Source organism: Poecile atricapillus, chromosome 1, assembly GCF_030490865.1.
Source record: "Poecile atricapillus isolate bPoeAtr1 chromosome 1, bPoeAtr1.hap1, whole genome shotgun sequence".
Lineage (NCBI taxonomy): Eukaryota > Metazoa > Chordata > Aves > Passeriformes > Paridae > Poecile > Poecile atricapillus.
In genome coordinates, this window is record NC_081249.1 from 131,826,820 (window position 1) to 131,848,148 (window position 21,329).

At 36.1% G+C, this 21,329-nt stretch overlaps 1 protein-coding gene across 6 annotated transcripts in view; it reads right to left on the bottom strand.

The window, feature by feature from the left end:
- Positions 1-21,329, bottom strand: part of PLEKHA7 (pleckstrin homology domain containing A7) — a 156,084-nt gene that overhangs the window by 11,529 nt on the left and 123,226 nt on the right. For 5 of the 6 annotated variants that reach the window (XM_058846196.1, XM_058846211.1, XM_058846218.1 and 2 more), the window contains 13 exons: positions 19,017-19,533; positions 16,905-16,991; positions 14,660-14,713; positions 10,400-10,468; positions 10,138-10,218; positions 9,136-9,285; positions 8,134-8,235; positions 4,600-4,708; positions 3,497-3,735; positions 2,891-3,079; positions 2,492-2,609; positions 1,569-1,648; positions 972-1,172 (listed from right to left, as the gene is read on the bottom strand). In XM_058846196.1, coding sequence (XP_058702179.1) covers positions 972-1,172; positions 1,569-1,648; positions 2,492-2,609; positions 2,891-3,079; positions 3,497-3,735; positions 4,600-4,708; positions 8,134-8,235; positions 9,136-9,285; positions 10,138-10,218; positions 10,400-10,468; positions 14,660-14,713; positions 16,905-16,991; positions 19,017-19,533 — 1,996 coding nt within the window. The remainder of the gene's footprint in view (positions 1-971; positions 1,173-1,568; positions 1,649-2,491; positions 2,610-2,890; positions 3,080-3,496; positions 3,736-4,599; positions 4,709-8,133; positions 8,236-9,135; positions 9,286-10,137; positions 10,219-10,399; positions 10,469-14,659; positions 14,714-16,904; positions 16,992-19,016; positions 19,534-21,329) is intronic. The other variant, XM_058846205.1, reaches the window with a different exon arrangement.

Below are 21,329 nucleotides of genomic sequence, written 5' to 3' on the forward strand. Positions count from 1 at the left end.
CAGTTAGAAATTTTAAAGTAACTACAAAATTCTGCAAATTAAAAACAAGCAAACAAGGAAAAAAAATAAAAAAAAGGCATTAGGTATGATGAGTGACAAATTTAAAAGCAAGAGATCTTGTGCAATGAATTAGGTAAAACAATATGATCATTCTAAAGCTCTAGTGGACCAAACAAAAAATAAATTAAAAGACCACAGCGTAAGTGCAATTACAGTACAATCCTGGTTTAGCACCAAGTGAGCAACTGGGTAACTTCACCAATTAGAATTGCTTTGGTTAGTATCCAAAATGTATCATTATAAACTTATCATCTGCACAGCATTTACTCTCAGAAAGCAACAAAAATACTTTTCTTCAGCACCCTAAATTTGAGCCTTATTAGAATATTCTACATTTTGAGATTTAAAGAAGAATTTGTATAAATTAAAATAGATTAGCTCTCACATACATTCCTAATCAGCATGATTAGATTTTAAAACTAATTATCCATTTATCATCTTTTTTAAAAAGAACAAACAAACACCTCCTTGGCCTGATATTACCACTGATGTTCTTGCAGGCTAATTTATGAATTAAAAGGAAAAAATACCCATGGTGAGAAAGAACATTCTAAAAGGCCCATTCCATTATGAAGCAGTTTTTAAAACTCTACAAGCTTCTGACACTTTATAAATACAATTCCAAGGAAAAAAAATAATCATGGCTCTGAAATCATCCCAATATACTGGCACCTCCTCTCATCACTAACCTCTGACCAACTTACCTGCTGAACCTGCTACATTTACCTTAACTACAAGGAAAAAATATCATCTATTCCTCACACTCTGAACTCATTTGATACCACAGAACACTAATTTAATTGGACAAGAAGCATCACACACACTCAAGTGAAAGTGCTTGCCAGGGGGGAAAAAAAGAATAAATCCAAAGGTATTTTTAGTTTAGTCCTTTTAAGGCATATCTAACATACTGAGCCTACGTCTGCAGACATGGGCCTGATGAAAGACCGAGATGAAACAGGCTGCCTTTCTCCTTGGCTAAGAGTTCTCTTGCGTTCCCGCACTAATGCCTTCTGATGTCTCTTCATTCTTTCTAGCTGCTCCTCTGCACTCATCTTGCCTCTTTGGTGGTCTCCAGAGTATAAACGTTCCAAGGCACTCTTTGGTCTCTCCTGAAGAAGTCACAAGGCACACAAAACACATGCTGTAATTAATACTTTATAAGAAGTATACAAAAAAAAAAAAAAACAAACTCCTTCTCCTATCTCATTACTCAATTTTATTCTATTAACGTTGCATTTCTTTGCATATTTCAACTCTGTATTTCCTATTAGTAGTGCTGATTTTTGGTTCTAAACCTTGTTTTATAAATCTTGAAATGCAGTAAGTTGTTTGTCTGTTTTCCAGTTCATTTATGAAAGTGAAAAACTGGAAACTTCGTTAGATCACAGCTCTTGGTCCTCTCCCAGGCTACTGCAATCCCACTTTCTGCTACACAAAACATACTCTGGGCTTAACTATTTCAAGCAGTTCACACATTTGCCTTCAGAAGTTTATTTAAAACTTACCTTGGACCTATCCCTTCGAAGTGTTGCGAACGATGAAATAGTAGATGACTGGTGCAATCTGGAAGTTGATCCAGACAAACCTTTACAAGGAAAAAGAGAATGCCTTAAAATCAAATGACAGAAAAAATAAGACAAGCATCAGTTAGTTCTTTTTTTATTTTATTATACTGTTTCTGTGATACTCTGGTCACTATCTGAGCATACATTTTGAAATTCAGAAGATAAGAGGCATGAAATTTCATTTCTGCCAAACATAATGTATTTCAGGTCACTACTGATTGAAATTCAGAAAATCTATAATAATTTAGAATCTTACATTACATGAGGGATAGGTTGAACTCAGCTGTACAAGAGTAGATAGACTGTACAAATAATCACATCTACTAAGAAAATAAATCCTTAACACTCACAGTTAGAAATGAAGAAATAAAGAAGCGAACAGCTAAGAAATTATTTGCTTTTGGCTCAAATATCATCTCTAGCCTCATCTCCAAACAGTTACAGGACCATAGCACAGTGGAGATGGAGTGGCAATGTAATATAATGCAATGTCTGGGGCACTATATTCATATACTTTATCAGTTACACTTTAATGGCAATATAGATGTTTTTAAAATACTTGGGGTTTGCAAAAGATAGCACAGAAATTGTCAGGAAAAGTAACTCTGAATGTAGAGACACTCTAATAGCCAATTCCATGATTTGCTATGGGCTTTTTAAGCCTTATATATTAAGTTGCTTTGCCAAAGGCTGATTGTTTGTAATGGCACCATTAAAATGCACACAATCTCTAAACTTCCACTGGACAGTTAATCTAAAAACAGTGATCTGGTGATAAAGATCATCTTGAAGAAATCCTAAAAGAGAAAAGCTCCTATATAGACAGTATTGTTAAAGATCAACTCCATAAATTCCTAGCTTACCACGGGTAGGTAATGTCTGGTATCCACTGTCAGGGCTTATTAAGACATTGGAAGGGTGGCTGAGGTCACCTCCTATCATTGCTAGTTCTGGTTCACTCATGTATGAACGCAGTTCCACCTATACAGAAAAATACTCATCAGCTCAAGTGAAATCACAAGACATCAAGTTTTAATAATGCTAAAACAAATCCTGAAACTTTGTTTCTGGATTGCTGCATCTCTCTCTGCCATTATTATATGCCATAGATTATTATTATTATTATGTCATTATTATCTCTCTGCCATTCTATATCATGATTACTTTTTTAAAGGTCCATATATTTTCCAACAACAATAATATATTTTATTCAAGGTTCCCATATCTTTAAAGTGTGAGTGTACAGGTTTGTGAGTGCTCACCCTGTAATCTCCATTTACATACTGGCCGAGCTCTCTGTCTCTCTTTCTCTCGTCTGACTGACGTTTCAGGCCCCGCACTGAGGTGTGTCTGATGACAGTGGCTTCTCTTGGGAGGGGTGGGACAGCTGGTGGCTGATCCTCAGGACTGTACAGCTGAGGGAGAGGAGGTCTGGGCGGTGCTTCATCTTCCTGGGAACAGGAAAGCACAGCGATTTGGCAAAGAGCATGAAAATAGCCTGGCATGAACTGTAAAATAAAGGTCAGTGCATTGTATGAATTATTTGTGACTGCTTCAGCCTGCTCTCCTATGTCCACACCAGAAGATTGAGGCTTTAAAGCCCAAGCAAGACCCAAGAAATCAACCACAAAGCATTTCCATGGAAGGCTCTGACTATTAATATGCTCTAAACCAGTCTGTGGCCACTGTAGAATAGGCTCCACGTGCATTGTGCTGCAAGTGTTCCTGCTCAGTTCCAACACAAGCACCCGAAGTGCCTCCCTCTTGTGCCTCCACACTGTGGGCACTTCCCAACCATGACACTTCCACTGCTCCTGACAGAAGGGAAATGGAAACGCTGCTGCATGAATCTCAAGAGCAGTACTTACAACCTTTGGCTTGAGCTTGACTGGAGACTGAAGAGGTGGCTCGATTTTTTTCAGCTGCTGTGCTTGGTGCTGTGTCCTGGTCTGGAAATAAGGCTGTGGGTACAGCCTAACCTCCAGAGGGGATTTAACCGGACTGCGTGGAGGGCTCTGTGGGACTGAAAGTTTGCTCTCCACAGTAGCAAGGGAAGCTGGTAAGGAAGGCACTGAAGACTGAGAAAATGAAGGCACTGTTTTTCTCTCTAGGGGAGAAACAGACAAAAACATTTCTTGATGAGGATCCAGCAAGTCTTTCAGGCCAAAAATAAAACCATGCATTTCAGTATCATCCCATAAAACTCCTGGTGGATTGCAGTGGGAGAAAAGGAAGGAAAAGCCTGGGAGTCATATGAAATCAGTCCAGAAGCTGCATCTGGCCCCATGCCACAGATTCCTTAAATTGCTTTCAGATCTAGACCATCTCAGAACTATTTAATCTCTGTATGTAAAAGGTGAGGAAAGATACTTTAAATACAAAGTAAATTTTGCAGTAGGCATTAAGAGTCTCTTGCTATCCCAGTGCATTAGAGGTTCTGCCTTTGAAACATAATAAAGCCACTGCAATGCAGACCACACACACTTTCCCCTTCCTCTCTTCCAGAGTTGATGTGCCCAACAAACACCTGCCTAAACAGGGAGGGGAAAGGCAACTGCAGCAAGGGCAGCTGGGCTGCATCCAAGGGGGAAAATAAAAACAATAAACCCAGAGAAAAAACACAGAGAAAAGCTCCTGAACAGGACGCAGAACAGATACTACATTGGTAAGCTCCTGGCATGTGACAGAAACCCCTTCTGCAACTTGAAGAATTTAACCTATTATTGTTATTGTTGTTCCCTTTTTTTAATATCTTGTTACATTTTAGCGCCATTGGGTATGTAAAAACAAACAACAAAAAAAACCTGTCACCTCAAGCAAAGAAACACCAAGTTAATGCACTCAATCACTGACACATCCAATAGCACAATTAACTGATTTTCTGCAGCAGATCAAACTTCCAGATTATCTGCACAGACCCAAAGACTCAGATGCATTGGTATATTTCTTTTTTTCATCATGTTCTCCTTACCTGGATTCTTTATAGAGTCTACTATGGTTTTGTAGTTTGCTTTATTTGCACTCAAGCCAGCTGTAACATCTTCAATTCTCCACAAGTCTTTTTGTATTTGTGTTTTCTCCTGTTGGTAGTAAAAGAAAAAGAAAAATCAATTATACCTCAGTTTTAATTTATTATGGGCCTTTCCTTCTTTTGATACCACCAAACCAAACTACTATTTCAGAACTTACATGAAAACTTAGAAGTTTACAAATTAAATAATTATTTTAAAATAAAAATTTAAAAAGACACAACACCAACAAACTCATCTTGTCCATAAAAATTTTTAGAGCATTTTCTGACTCTTGGAAGACTTCCTATAGAAGACAGGGGAAAAGAGACAAGTCTGTATTTTTCTAGAATATTGTTCAGATTACAAAAACATTGTTTAATGTTCGAAATACCATGAGCTTCCAGAACCTTTTAATTCGAACTTTGTTCTTAAATCCTATACCTATCAAACTTAAGACTGCTAAAGCAGCCTTACAAAACATCTTAATAGATTTAGGGGAAATATCGAGTATTAAAAAAGAAAAAAAAAAAAAAACTCAGAATTGCTGAGAATTTTATTTTCTGCTTATATTTGAGTTGTTAGGCCTATGATGTGTTACAGGTTAAAACAATACATTGCCTGCTGCTCCAGGACATGGTCTCATCTTGCATCCCATTTGCTTTACTAAGGCTTTCCAGGAGGAAAGAAACAAAGGGAGGCTTTGTCTACAGACTGGACTTTGTCCTGTGCATCTCATAGCCTGGCTCCTGAAGCCACCATTCCAGTCATTCCAATCATCTTAAATAGCTGCTGCCATCTAATTAATTAAAGCATGGTAACACCAATTTCAAAAATTTTCATCAAGAATAAACTCAGTAAAACCAATACCATTAAAGAAAACGAAGGCAGTGAAACACTTAAGTTAAGAATTGCTTACAAACTGCTCAAGAATGCCAGAAATTCATCACTTGCCATGAGCTGCAAAATAGCTACTAATTAATCCTATAAGGCTGAGGGTGGGAAAAAAACTTCACTAAAAGCTGTTACACCTCATAGAGCTAAGGAAGGCATATAAATTGCTTTCCACTTTCTGTCTTAAATCAGGAAATATGTTCAGCCAGGTTACAGATCAGCAAACAGGGTGCCAAGAACACAAACATTTAAATGATGGAGAATGTTATTTGCCTGTAGTAGTCACTCGATAGATAGGACATGTTTTGAAAGATTGTCAGGACACAAACTATAAATTTGCACATTTCATTTCATTTTTCTGGGATTAATCATACTACAAGAACCAAATGATGGATTTACAATAATCAAGCCTCAGAACCAGTGAAGAAAACACTACGTTGCACTGAAAATCCTGCTTCTGAAACCACTCAGAAAATGTTTGATTAGCAGTGCAGAAAAGCCAGATCTTTTAATATTATTTCTTCCCATTACTTAAATATTGATGTGAAGAGAATATTTTAGATCTAAAATGGACCTGGGCAGAACGATAAGCAGATGAATTGATTTTAAAATTATGAAAGCCAAGATTGCTGTTTACAGAGGGGTATAAATATACTTCATTGGCAAGCATGTAAAGGTAACTTGGAGAGAAAATTTTATTTCTCTAACTTCCTTCAAACAGAAACATAATTTAGAATGATACAAAACCAGAGGAGAAACACTTACCACCTAAGAAGTTATCACTGATAAAATAACCCATCTCAGCATGCCCAGATCCTCCCCAACCCTTAAGCAAAATACAGTTGAAGCTACATTCTAAAAAGCAAGATTTACTCCGACCAAGCTGCTCAAACATTTACGTTTTAACCTCTTAATTAATGCTACAGAGAAACAACATCAGTGGTCTCCTACAGCAACTTGAGCCTGAAAATTTACTGAATTTTTAATGATATTCCATGAAGACTACATTTTTTAAAAATACAGTGTGTATTAATATAGTGCTATTGGAAAATGCTAGATAAACAATCTTAAGTCTACATGCCCTTGGGCAGAGATCAAAAAAATTCTAACTATTATGGGTACTTCAAGTGAGACTTCTTTGAAGGAATATAGTTTTTTTTAGAATATTCAGTACTTTCTGAAAAAATCAGTTCCCCTTAGAATCTCCAAAATAGGTATTCAGAAACATTTCTTTAAAAATTAGCCAAACATATCTGTGCATACTTATATGTATGGATATATAAAAGTATACACACATACAACTGATAACGTGCTTATGGCTGTGTGTGTATTTATAATTAATCACTTATGTGATATGAGATGCTAATCAAACTGAATTAACATTTTTTTCTATGCAAACCACATTCCCTTCTATATGTATTGGTGAATCCCATGCCAATGATCCAGTATTTTAAGCATGCTTAAAGCCTAACTGGAAATTTTATTTCAAAGTAGCCTAAAAAGGTGTATTTTGTTTAAAGGTGTAATTTGCCTTTGTTACACTAAGTAATTTCATACAATTTTATTCTAATATTCCCCTGAGATTTTTTCTTTAAAATATATTCTGCAGCTGAGCTCAATTACATATTCTGACTCCAGAAACTGAATCACTCCCCCCACCCTAAAATGAAAAGTAAATGAGAATGTACTTTGAAGACTGATGCAATCAAAAAAGGTTTTACGACTCTTGCTTTGATAGAAAACATTTATTCATCAATAGTGAAAATAAACATGCTTCAGATTACATCTAAATCAGATATTTACTGCAAACAAGTAAGCTAAAAAATTTAACTAGTGACCTCTTTTGGTCCAGGGTATTTGGAAAACTAGACTAAGATTTGAGAAAAATGTATACATTAACTGTGTTCCTTGTGTTCTGTTCACACAAAGGAAAAAGAATTCTGTATTCCCTGAGAATAAAGTCACCAGTTATAAGCAGGTATGTAGAAATAATCCGGTATTCCACGTTAGTTTCAGCAAAGAAAATAACTGAGCTTCAAACAAAGCTTCTTTTCAAAATTTGAAACTGAATAATTGATTTAAAACTGAGATGCCTTTCAATTACTAATGGCTGTTAAACACTTATTCCACTTCACAAAACAATCTGCAGAGATGAATCTTCCATAAACAGGAGAACATGACAATGAACAAGTAATGACAATAACAACCAGTGACTGATGCTCTTAAAAATGGATAAAGAAGACAACAATGTCAGATCAAATAAATGGAAGGCTAAAAAGTCCTGCATTCTTATAAATTAAATACATTACCAATGTCAAGATGTCAGCATGTAATAAAAATGTAATAAAATAATGACAGATTTGCATGGACAACTTATGAGAAACTATTGCATGTGCTGCAAAACAATGTAGTGGTTTCTTTCACTGCACAGACATGCTGCTACAGTGCCTGAACTCTGCAAACCAAATTGCACGACAGTTGAGCGCACTGCAAAAATGGCAGAGAAAATTTCTCTTATGAAATGGTAACTTGAAGTCCATATTAAATCATCCTCTAAGTGTTTACAGCATCTGGAAATGGACTCACCTGGGAAATGGACTCACCTGAGATACCAATGAACTGTTCATCTGCTCCTGTAAGGCTTTTTTCAGTTGGCTCACATCCTTTTCTAATTTCAGGTACTCATTCCAGGCATTTTCCATTTCCTGTTAACAGAAGGAATACTCTAATACAGTGCTAACTTCAAAGCCACTTTCTCCATCTTCTAATTGAGCACCAAAGCATTTTGAAGTTACTGTTGTTCTTTTATAAGAAGAAGTAAAGGATCAGTTTTAGTCTACATTGTTGTTTAGACTGGATTACACACCTGAAAACACTCCATAGCTTGCACAATCAAGTCAAGAACCTACAGTTAAAAAACTCTGGCCAGTTTCCTGACACTAAACCAAATTGGCATGTAACAGGATCTCTGCACCAGTACAGCCCTTTATACAGTGACTTGCTATTTATGCCCACAAATACATTTTAAATGCTGACTGTGGAAGTCATACATTTTTGACAGACACAAACTGACTAGATACATTTAAATAATACTGTCATTCTAGTGATCAGACCTCACTATAGGGAAGGTGTTCATGCAATTCGAGAAACAGTCTTACACAGAGCTAGTCTCACATTCATGAAGAGGTAATAATAGAGTGAAAACAACATTAAATTACATTTTAATTTTATTAAGTTGTAATACGAACGGTAAATTTTTACTAAAATATCAACAGATTATCCCAATTCCTTTTACTCTGGAAAAACATCCTGGAATCACATTTATATTTTCAAAAGACTAGCTGAAAGATTTGCAAGTGAAGACCACACTTAACATATAAAGACATTGAAAAGGTTAGGGGGGGTTTGTTTGGTTTGGGGGGAGGGGAGGCAGGCATTGAAAAGTAAATCTGGAGAGACTGTTCAATTTTTTTTTGTCTGGTTTAGTATCCTGTACCTTAACCAAAACTGTTCAGAACAGGTCTTAACTCCCTTATCCAATGACCAATACAGTTTTAGTCTGAGATTTTAATTATGGTTTTCTTGAAGCAACTAAAAACACATACTGTTGAAACTTTGGATATTTCAGCCCGAATGTGTATAAGGTCCTCTTGCAAAAGTCTCTGCTGGTAAGATATTTTTTCTGCATGTTGTGGTTGGTCTTTGTACTGATCCATTTGCCTGTGTAAAACCTCCAAAACAGACTCCAGCTGATCCTAACAAAGGAGATGGGAGTAAGTTTACAACATTTACATAGGAATTTATGCATCAACTTGCAGGAATATGAAAGGTGTTTTCCATGCCCCAAGTCTTCCCTATAAACCAACAGAGGTTAGGACTGGCCTCCTTTTTTGGAGACTCACAAGTAAACAAGAACTTTAAGAACCTTAATTACCTCTTGTACCCAAAATTGTCTGATATTTGCTATTAAATCTTCCCATTAAGCAGCCAAAACTGTTGAAAACACAAAGCAGTGAGAGGGGAATTTTTCTGTTTACATGCTGTACAAAAGTTTAATATACAGTTTCAGAAAAAATTCCCTTAAGCAGTACAGAACTGTGACAGCCCTACCTCAGCCCAGCATGAGATGCTTATTTAAGGACAAGTTCACTGCTGTGGGTGAAAGAGTCATGTGAGGGTTTAAAATACTGTCTAAAACATGAAACAGGCCCTATTCATTTAGTCAGGACTAAGTAACATGGAATTAATTTTGCACAGTAGCTCTTCCAAAGGATCCACCTGAACAGTACTTCCATTTTAGGATATATAGATTTTTATTTTTTTTTAAATTATTATTATTTTTAAGACTACCTCAGTTTATTGACAGCTATAGCTTAAGGAAGTGAAGCAGATGGGTTTAAAATATTTACTTTCAAAAACATGTCTTCTCAGAATGGGTATTCAATCCTAAAATAAAGCCCAATTCTTGTTATCATAGAAGTATATACACACTACATAGCAATCAGCATCCATTAATTCAATTTTTTGTTTATAATTTCCTATTTTGTATTTTTTGATTAGATAAAAACTTCTACCTTATTTTATTAAGCCCTTTTTAACCTACTTACTTTATTTTCCTTAAGGGCTCTTATTTTGTCCTCCAAGTCCTGCAGAATTCTGTCCTGCTCACAGAACACGCTTAATTTCACCTGGTAAAGAAATCATATACATATATAAGATTTTATAATCATATATAAGATTTTAAAAGCCAAGCAGAAAACTATCTCCTTGTAATATTTCACCGCAAGGAGCATAATAATGATCATGTAACTGTACAACAGAACTAGATAAATCATTACAAGAGGTGCTGAAGTGGTATTTAAGACTTACATCAATATCACTTTCTGCAATTTTGACAGGTTTTGTACTTCTTTCTTTCAACGTGTCACGTCCTGTCACCTAAGAGGAGTAGATTTTCAAAATGTAAGTAATTCATTGCAAACTAAAACCTAATTATGCTTCAGCAGTGAAAAGAAAACTTTTGTTAAATATTCACTTCTATTAAGAAAAAACTAATACAATTCTGGATACAATTCTGGATCAAGATTCAAACCTGGCTTTAGTTTTTTGGAAGTGTTAATAAAAGGGATTACCAGTTATCTTAGGCTACTTAGTAACTCTTCCAGCAGCTTCTGTACAAAAGAGCACAATCCCACCTGTCTATGGTTACAAAAGTCCTGCAAATTTTCCTGCAAAATCTAGTAGTTCAAACAGCTCTGCTCAATTAGCTTTCTTGAAGCCAAAGGAATTTATTCAAATGCAGGGTTGTAACAATAGCAGCATTCATTAATAACTAAAAATACAACTTTTGTCAAGTGTTTCATTCTACAAAGGACAGTATCTTCCTCAGCACAGGGTGGATTTTACTAAAGACAGACTGCTATAAAAATGCTATAGTGGAATTAAATGTAATTAATCTATTTTGATGTGGCTGTCATGTACCAAATCTCTCATTCCATAAATCACTGGTTACATATTCCATTTCTGGTGAGATTATCTTCTCAAATCACACAGTTTTAGAGTCAGTACCAAAACAATACTCAATTGTACTTCCAACCTTCACATCAGCCTCAAAAATAAAGGCATGTCTGTGTCTGTAGAAATGTTTATTATTTCCACACAGGACCCTCTTGGTAAATAAATGAGGTTATGAAAAGAGCAATACAATAAAGCTCGTAAATAATACATTTTTTTTAAAGCCTTAAAATCTAAAGATTTAATATAATACCTTTAGAACACTTTTAAAGATTGATTACAGCAAATACTATCTGGCTGCAGGACCACCTGGTGATTAGTAGTATTCAAATACAGCATATTCTTATTCATATACAGGCAAAACTTTATGAAGAAAAATTCACCTCAATATTGCTCTCAGTAATGTAAGAGGAGAGATTTTGATACAAAAGCTGAGGTTGTTGGGTTTTTTTAGTGAGCTAGAAGAGGCATGAAGAGGCAGTTTGCTTTTATACCAACTGGGAATCTCCAGATTTGAAGCTACATATTTTAGCTATGTAAAGTAAGAGTCACCTACAGGATCATGTTAGCTTTTTAAAAATAATTAAATTTTACTCTAAGCGAGGTAAATATTGTCTTCTCTCCTCCATTGGCAGACTTCTCATGTACCTTTGTGTGGTGAAATATTACTTCTCAACCACCAAAATTAATAGTATTTATTGCCTCTAGAAGTTTTCAATTTTTTTTTTCAACAATTACATGTAATATAGAAGAAAAAACCCTGTCTTTCAAAAGTATTAATGAAATTATTTAATTACTAAATCCTATATATATAATTTTAATAATTAATTAAATATAAATATAAAATATCAGCATATCAAAAGTAATAATTCTGCATATTTCATTACCTTCACACTAAGACAATGCAAAAGCCTTTTTCAAAGCAACAGAATTCACATAAAAACAAGTCTGTAGAATTTGGGGATACTTTAAATTACATAATCAGAACTGCAAGGAATTTGTTAACTATCAAGCAATGAAGATGACAACATAATGCAGATTAAGCATGCTTTCACATTTTCAAAATTCCACACAGGAGTCACTACTTGACACATTCATTTTCAAAACAAGATAAAATGAAACCAAACACTGAGGTCAGCCATAATTTTGCATACAGACTCCAAAAGAGGGGGGAAAAAAAGGGAAGTAAAAATAAAATCTTACAGAAAGCACTACTGTGTACCAAAAGACACCTGTAAAAGCCAGAACACTGACTGCTACTTGGAAAAGCGATGGGATGAGCACATTTCAATGCAAGCAGTCTTACATGTATACTGGATAGTAACCCTTGTGCTGAGTTCTTTAGCACTTTGTATATCATGTTGATCAGAGGTCCATTATTTTCTATCTGTTTCAAACAAAAGTTTAGTCACAGCTTGTTACAGACGTCAAGATTTAAAGCCCCAAATCTTGCAACTCAAAACTCCACGAGCAGCAGTGATCACACACTCTCAGGTCACACCTAAGCATTATGCAGTTAACTGCTCAATCACAATTCCATGCTGAAAAGTTCTATTCTGAAACCTCTAAGATCTTCAGAAATAATGGATTTAGTGAAAAGAAAAAAGCTTGATTCCAGTTCCAAAATGTTCAGTCCTAATTGAAATTGTTTAATCAGGGTGGGTCTAATTCAAAGCACAGTGAAGTCAAAAGACTTGAACTAATGGGTTTTCCATCTAAGTCTCCGGTGTCTTAAATGGAAGACATTACATGCATTACCTGGGAATTTGCTCTTACTAAAATATGTATCATTTGCTTCATTTCATGCTGCACACTCTTCTTTGTTCCTCATATCACAGATCAAAGCATTGCCACATTTAGTGGCAAAACACAAATGTAACCAATACAAGGACACCTGAAGTTTCAAATGGTCTCTGATTTTTCAGCACCTGACCTCAAATTTTACATTTCTGGACCACGACTGAAAGAAGGTCATTAAGAAATGCCCATTTCAAAAATTTACATCGTTCCTTTGGAAATGACATTTTGTACACTTGACATTTGAATGTCAAGATTTTCAAAAGGGAACCAACTGGCATTAAGTTTCTTTTTACAGAAGTATCAGGTGCCCCCATACATTTTTCTTTCTGGCTGCTTTTGTTAGGTGCTACAGGCAGCATGAAGACACAAGGCAAGGTCCTAAGAGACCAAATATCTCCTTGTATTCTAGACTGCAATGAATTAATCTGGACAGAATCCACTAAAGAGTTAAGAGCCCCTCCTAATAATTTTGCTAAGCATATCACATTTTCAGAAGCTTGACCTGTGGTCACTTCAACTGTGAAAATTATTGTGTTTTACAATGGACAAAACACTGATTATTAATAATTTCTCACTTTATAGGACATTTTAAATTGTAATTTGTCATAAAATTCATCTGATGGATTGGGCTGCAGTTACACTTTGCAAAGCCATGAACAAACCAAGGACAAGATTTAAAATTAAAATAGTCCAACCATTTTTAAATTTGTATATTAATAATTCAAACAGTTTACATATTCAATCATTTAGACTACATATACATCATACATATATTATATGCTAAATACCTTATCTTTATACATATATAGTACTATATGTAGGCATAGTATGTATTATGAATATTTTCCATTTATATATTATATATATTCAGGTTATATATTCAGGACTTCAGTCATCAGATAAGATTGAAATACACATCCTCATAGATGCAGTCAACTCACAGGCAACACCCCATGGCATCAGTGAGCTCTGTACATGCAAACCAGACAGACAACTAGGTGTCAAATTTCATTTCACCTTAATTTTCAGGAACACCACTTGATTTATATATAGCAAGACATCCTACATACCACAGAAAGTGGCAAACTACTTTACTAAGTGTAACAATTATATCTTTTTTCTGGATTTCCTTTTCTCTCAAAATCTGATACTAAGAATTCTAGATTTGCTTTCAAGTTGCCAACCATCAAGTATACCAGACACAGCAGTCATTTAGACAGATGATAGGACCCTCAGTATCATATTTAATTATTTTTTAAAAAGAAATAACTCCTAACATTACTTGATCAGATTCTATCTATGGATGGATGAATGGGTGCATTTGAAAACTTACAGCTGTAATAACACGAAAACAATGACAGTGGTAATTAATCATATTTTCACAAGAACATATGGCACATTATATAAATAAGGGAAAAGTCAGTTTAAGAAGATTTAAAAGAGAAAAGCTGGATTAAGAGAACACGCGTTTTAACTTAGAGGTGTTTTTCATATTGGTACTAATGCTACAGCAGGGAAATATTTTCTATCTGTTTTTTATCTGATTTTCCTAAACCCACCTATCATTCATCTCAGTACCAGCAACACAAGTCATTCTTACAGACTAAAGCAACCACATTTTCTGAGTCTGCACTTTAATTGTATAGTCACTACTGAAAAGATACTCAATATTCTAAGCACAACATAGGCAAAGGACAGTTTCTATCTCAAACTAGAAAGTTACTCTAAAATTTGAAGGTACAAAGCTGATACAATAAAGACAGCTGGGTTGAAAAAAAAAAATAAAAAAAGAAGAAGACTTGTCTAAAGTCTTACCTTTAGATCCAAATACTCCAGATCCTTTTTCAACTGGATATAAGTGTCATCCGCCTTAAGATAAGTACATAGGGAAAAAACAGCGCAATATATTGAATATTTGAAACTACTGCAGAATAGTTCGATTTGCTATATACAAGAAAACAGATGGAATAGAGAACAAAATAATGGAGTAGGAGCACATAAAAAAGCACACTTGCTCCACCAGCATATTGCTATTTACAACTAAAAAATGGGCAAAATATTTTCCAACAGTATTACTACTTCATTACACCCCCTCCAAACATCTAGATTTTTGTTTCCACCTCTAATAGGACACAGAACTACTTAAACCAATACATTTTCAAAAGCTATTTTTTCAAGATCGATTTCCACTGACCAGCTCTTCACTGAAAAAGTTAGTGACGTGACTGAATGTCAGATGTAACTAGAAGACATCATATATCACTAAAATACTACGCATTTTAATATATTAATGCCTTTATTCAGGGAAAGTATGAAATAAGTTTTGTGAGTAAAATTCTGAAAAAGATCTCACTTATATGATTAGATAATCCATTTTGTCTTTTAAGTAATAACATTCAAGTTGATCCTTGTTTCTCATTGCCTCACCTGTAACTGCTATCAGCTTGACTTTATAGTTACACTCATCTAGTAACATCTTTATTATAGTCCCTTCAAGGAAAACATGCACAGAAGTCAACAAAGTTATTTCTCCTCCCTTGAAAGGGGATATTTGAAATACAAAATAAAGTTCAACTGTTGCAAATGTGCTACTTGTAGTTAGCCAAAATGCCAAAAACTTACTAGAATTTTAACTGCTATTTTGTTAGCATTTCATATCCTGGGTGCAATTAACTTCAGAATAAAAGAAAAACACAACTATACCTTTTCTCAAGTTTTGGGCCAATGAGAAAGTGTAGTTAGAAAAAAACACATAACATCAACAGATCACACTTGCATTTCTTTAGAGGTGTTCACTTACAATTCTTGTCAGATCAGCTTGTAAGATGGCTGAGGACTTTAGACTAGGAAGTCTGCCCATTTTTGGAGAAACCACTGTTATTACCACCCATCTTAGTGCAACTGTTCTGTAGGTGAGGTAATCAGGAAATGAAACTTCTTCAATTTAAGAAAAAAGCTTTAGTTTTAGGACAAAGCCTTAATCAATTCCAAGAAGAGTCACCAGATTTTATTCCCAGGTGGCTCCCTTTTTGAGGCTCTAATAGGAACCGGAGAGCTCTGTGAGTACATTTCTGTTTGATTTCACATTTCCAAGTTTTGTAACACCAGTGCAATCAAGAGCACTGTAGACGATCCAAGATGTTCCTGAGCTTTTATGAACCAGTGTTCACCTGCAGAACTGACACAGTTACAAGCTCATATGAAGGTACAGACTGGCTGATGCATTTCAGTTTGCAGGTGATGCAGCATGTGGTGCAGGGAGCCAACCCCACCATGAAAGCAGCACAAAGAAATGGTTTTGCTTTAGAATGAACTTATACAGTATTTTAACCCACATTTCTGAAGATGCAGCATTTTCAGAAATAGTATAAGTACACAGTATAAAAAGGAAGTAGACACTTTGAAACAGATGCACTGGCACCCTGTAACTTAAAAATGCTCATCTTGTATAGCAAATACAGTAAGCAAAGAAAAACCGCAAACGACCTGGGCACTGTAGAATACCAAAGAATGGGCAAGGAAGCACAGACTCAAGCATGCCACTAATGAAGCATTTGCAGAGTCACAAAATGTCACAGATGAGCCACGCAGCAGCTGACCTGATAGGTGGAATTAGTTGGCAAGTGCTGCAGTAACTGAGCGATTGTGTAATTTCTTATACTAGCCAACTTAGCCTGATGTCTCCTTAATCGAATGAGAAGCAATGTTAGCTCTTCAGGCTGCAGGTATTTAGACACATTGTAAAGAGGAAATTAGCAGTCTTCAGGGAGAGGAACTATAATTACATTTTTCACCTCAGTGCCCAGAAAGCAGTTACTTGACATGACTAAGCAATTATTTCATTAACTCTGCATTTGGTCAAATAAACATAATAGAACTTGAATCCTGTAATAACAGACAGCTCACCCCTGTTCATGTTGCAGATAAAGGCAAAAGTCCTATAGGATTTACCGGGTTAAGATTTAGTTCTGATTTGAGTTCTTTATGCTTTAACTAATAAAGTTAAGATTAAGAACTATGGATATTAAAGGACACAAGAGGAGTCATGCTCTGCACTTACCGACTTGCCGTGCAAGCTGGGCGCGCTCACCGTGTGTGTCATGTAGCCCATGGCAGGCATGGAGCGGCGATCCAGGTGAGTGGAGCTCTGCAAAAAGCCACAGCCACAACATAAGGATTGTGTCAAGTAGCAGCATTGTGCATTGCACCTGAGGGCAAATTCAGTCTGCACTTCTGCCACAGATTTTCTATTTGAAATCTTAGATCAGGGTAACACACTCATGGGCCAGCTCCATCCTTTGATGATTAAAAACTTATGAATGAACAAATACAAATTCAGCACCTGTGATGCTGGGCAGAGCATCAGATTGTGGCAGTATGAGATGCTTCAGCAAAACATGCAATGTAGCTTCCAGCAAATAAAAAAAGAGTTTAGAAAGTTGACCCCCACCCAGTGTCTCCCAGAAAAAGATTTGGTTGGATGATGCCCTCCATCAGCAGCCTTGTACAGCACATAGTAACAAGTGTGAATGCTCTCTTTTAGCCAGGCAGCATGAAGCTACTGACATGACTGACACCTTGTGGCAATGGCTTCCACTAATAGCAAGGGGCTTTTTAATCATCTTCCTTGATCTGCCCCTTTCTGCTTACAATATGGAAGCCTACTGCACACTCCTTTAATCTTTCTCTTAAAGCCAACCTTCTATGGCTTTCTTCAAGGCAGACTAAATGTCTCAGTTTATTTTTATTCCTGTCTCTGAATTTCACTGAATGCCATTTTGTTTTGCCTCGCCTGCCTTGTGTTTTTTTAAGTGCAACTGGATGTAATTTAATAAAGCAGTACAGGGAGTGTGGAGTATCATAGATTTCTACAGACATACACATTTAAATGCAGAATGATGCTATGTGCTTTCATAGAAAAACATGAGCATTTTCTCTACAACTTTCACAGAAGTTCCACAGAGAAGTTTCAGCAATGAGGAGCTGTGTTTCCCAATATTGGTAAAGCCAAGATGCTATAGAAAGCTTAAAATTTCTGCACTTACATTGCACAGGAAAGGAAAAGACTGCTGTACATGCCTTTGTAAGTATGTAATGCTCCTTCGACTTAAATACAGAGAAACTAATGTGTGGTAGAATATAATCAGGAGTTAAAAAAATACCAATTTCCAGTGTGGCAAATCACTAGACTATTTCACTCCCTGACAGAATATTATAAACCTATAAATGCTGAAAGACACCCAACAGCTATGCCACATATAGAACAGGAAAAAGATCTAAACAGTGCATGAAGTTGCAGCCTTAAGTCGTGGTCCTAAACTCATACTGGGTATCTGGATTTACAAGTCTCTCTGTTTGCAAACACTTTCCCTATCAGAGTCCATGGCTGAGGTCAAAGAATTAAGTGAATACAGAAGCTTTCAATACCAATTTTTCCAGATCAACCAAGACAAGTCAATCCTCACTGATTCAACATTAATTTCCCCAAATTCCTTAGGCAAGGAGAGCCATATGGAGTACCGAACAGCGAAACCTCTGTCACCTCTGGATAAGAGGGTACAAGAGTCCCTCCAAAAAAATCCACACTGAAACTATGCAGAAGGTTGAAGTTTCAGATCAACGCTTTTTGATTTTGTTTAGCCCAATGCTAAAGACTCTGCAATGGACCTGAACTATTAAATGCATGAAAAATAATATATTTTACTATAATAATAATATGGGGTTTGCCATAACCGAAAGCAGAAGCAGCTTTAAGACTACAACAGCAAAACATGTAGAGAAAGCAGGCACGGTAAACACAAAGGTACAAGCAAAAATAAATATTCAAGGAAGATTCTATTCTGCTGAATTTTATATTCTTGCCATTATACTCTCTATTAAAATACTACCATCTGTATACTTTATACATGTAAACATATGCCTTCCAGTTTTTTATTAAAAGTACTCCAAACCTGTGTGATGTGCCACCAATTTTCGTTTCCTAACCAATAAAAGTTAATAAATCTGATCAGAATGGCAAGAGCTTGAGGAGAAAATTATTCCTTGTATTAGCTTTTACAACTGACATGATCTTTCATACACGAGGAAAGATGCAATGAATCACGACTAAATAAACTTCCCATGCATGACACCACATGTAGAATGGTTTGCAATCAGTTAAACGGATACAAACCTTTACAGCACGATTGCGTATCTTCCTAGGGGATCCAGCAAAAGGAACATCCACAGTCTGTCTCTCATCAGATGGTTTAACTGTGAGCCTTTCTGCAGGAGTATGTGGTCTTCGTGGGAGAAAGTTTTTTGGAGGTCCAGGCGGAGGAATATCAGATGGAGAGGGCGGAACAGATATTGATCGTGGAACATCTAATGAACTTTTTGACTTAGCACGATCAATAAAGTCTGAAGAACCTGCATAAAGTGGGGCCGTGGGGCTTCCATGTTTGAACTGCTGTCTCTGCTGCCACTCATACAGCTGCCAAACAGTTCCATCCTTATTTGCTTTCCTTTCCTCCTGGGACATCTTCAAGTGGCTTACACGATCTTGTGCATATTTGTAGTCACTCGGCAAATTGCGGTTTGGTGGTGGTGAGCTCCCTGAAGGCTGCCTGGTATTCTTTGGCAAAGTGTGATAGTTTTCAGGAAAAGGAGGATTGGGACCCTGACGTGTAAGAGTCTGATCAGATGTCAGGCTGTAAAATAAAGGGAAGAAAACTGTAAATTTTAGTACACACTGATGAGTGGGAGTGACTGTTAAAAAAAATACCTCTAATGACATAAGCATAGGAGCTAGAAGACATATAGTAGACATTTTAAAAGAATTTACTGAAATATTAACAAAGCAATATTAATGACATCTATCCTGCACACAAACACTACACTGTACAGGATTTTAATTTAGCAATTTAATTTAGGATGAACCACTAGAAACAAACTTTAAGCATTATATACTTAGACTAAAAATAAAGTCAAGAACATGAAGAAAGGAATTATTGTCATGTTTATCGAGTCAATCTGTAAATTACAATACTCGTTTTCACAGAAAGTGTGCTCACCACTAGGTGGTGCAGTTTACGAAAACAAATGCTCGTTCAATATAAATATCTTTAAAAGCAAGAAGAAATCTCATCAATCCCGGAATATCTCAGATAGTTTTTGTTCATATGAATGAAGCAAAAATAAAGAAAATGGTAAGAAACTGCTCAAAGTCCCCAGGTGCGTATGATTTACTTTCATCTAATGCTACTAGTTCTAGTGATTTGAGCAACCTGAGACTTTTTACGAAAAGGTCATTGACAAATTAGAATACAAAACGTGATAGTACATTCCGGCTTTTGTACTGCACCCATAAAACACTTAAACTGTACAAACTAGATATTTTAGTAGGTAGCGTTAAGACAGAACTGGCAAAAGTTTTGACAAAGTCTAGTTAGCTCCCTCTCCTGCTCTTAAGTCAAAATCTTTCTGTAGCCTCATGCATAAGAGCCTGCCTGTCTAATTTCTGACTCTTCAGCCAAACATCTGGGGGTTTTGTACTTGCAGTCATTTGCCCATTCATTCATAATCTCCAAAGAGAAAAACATTCTGCTGGGCTTGCTATGAAGCATCAACACAAAAAAACCCAAAACTGTAAAAACCAGCCCAGCACAAAACCACACAAAGAAACTCTGAGCATGTTTTCATCACTTCACTTGATAAGTTCCTCTCTCTGTGTGAGAGGGAGACCTCATGGTTTGGAAAATGCAGGAATTCCACATGAAAGAAAGGCCAGGATGGAAAAGAACATCTCTGTTCAGAATCCAAGAATGACTGAAGCAAGGAGGAAAGAATTGCTACCAATAACTGCTGTTCAGTAGCTACCACCATCTCTTTTTACTTGCAGGATTTGGCACTGTTGGACTGCCTTGAAATATCGATACTCTCAAGAGGATGCATAATTCCTCATGCCAGCAAGCAGAATAACTGCCCTGCACTGCCTGAAGGACTACAAATATGTAAAGGGTCTGCTCTCTCATACCACAAAATCTTGACGTTGCCTTGAATTTCAGGGTGAAGGTTAAAGCAGGCAGGTAATATGAACACAGGCAACTCAAAGATCAGCATACAGTGGTCATGGAACATCTTTTAATTCTCTAATTCATTGCATCATGTGTTCTTTGAATGTCCTGTACCTTGCTGCCAATTTTTTCCACATGAAAATCATGCGTTAGAAATGTATTTTCTCCAGATAGCAGTAAGAACTGAGAAGGCTTGGAGTGGATAATGCTTCAAAAGGACATCTGAGGCAGGCATAAAGCTAAGACAGATTCCTTTGGTGATTTCTCTGTGATTCTCAGATTCCTTTGGTGATTTTCTCTGGAAAAACAGAAGAGATTTTGACCATTCCTATACCCAAAATTAACGAAGATGTCATGAAGGCATAAGCAAACTACCAGATGTCGCAAATCATCTGTGTGTGATTATTTTCTAACTGGACATTAAAAGGCAG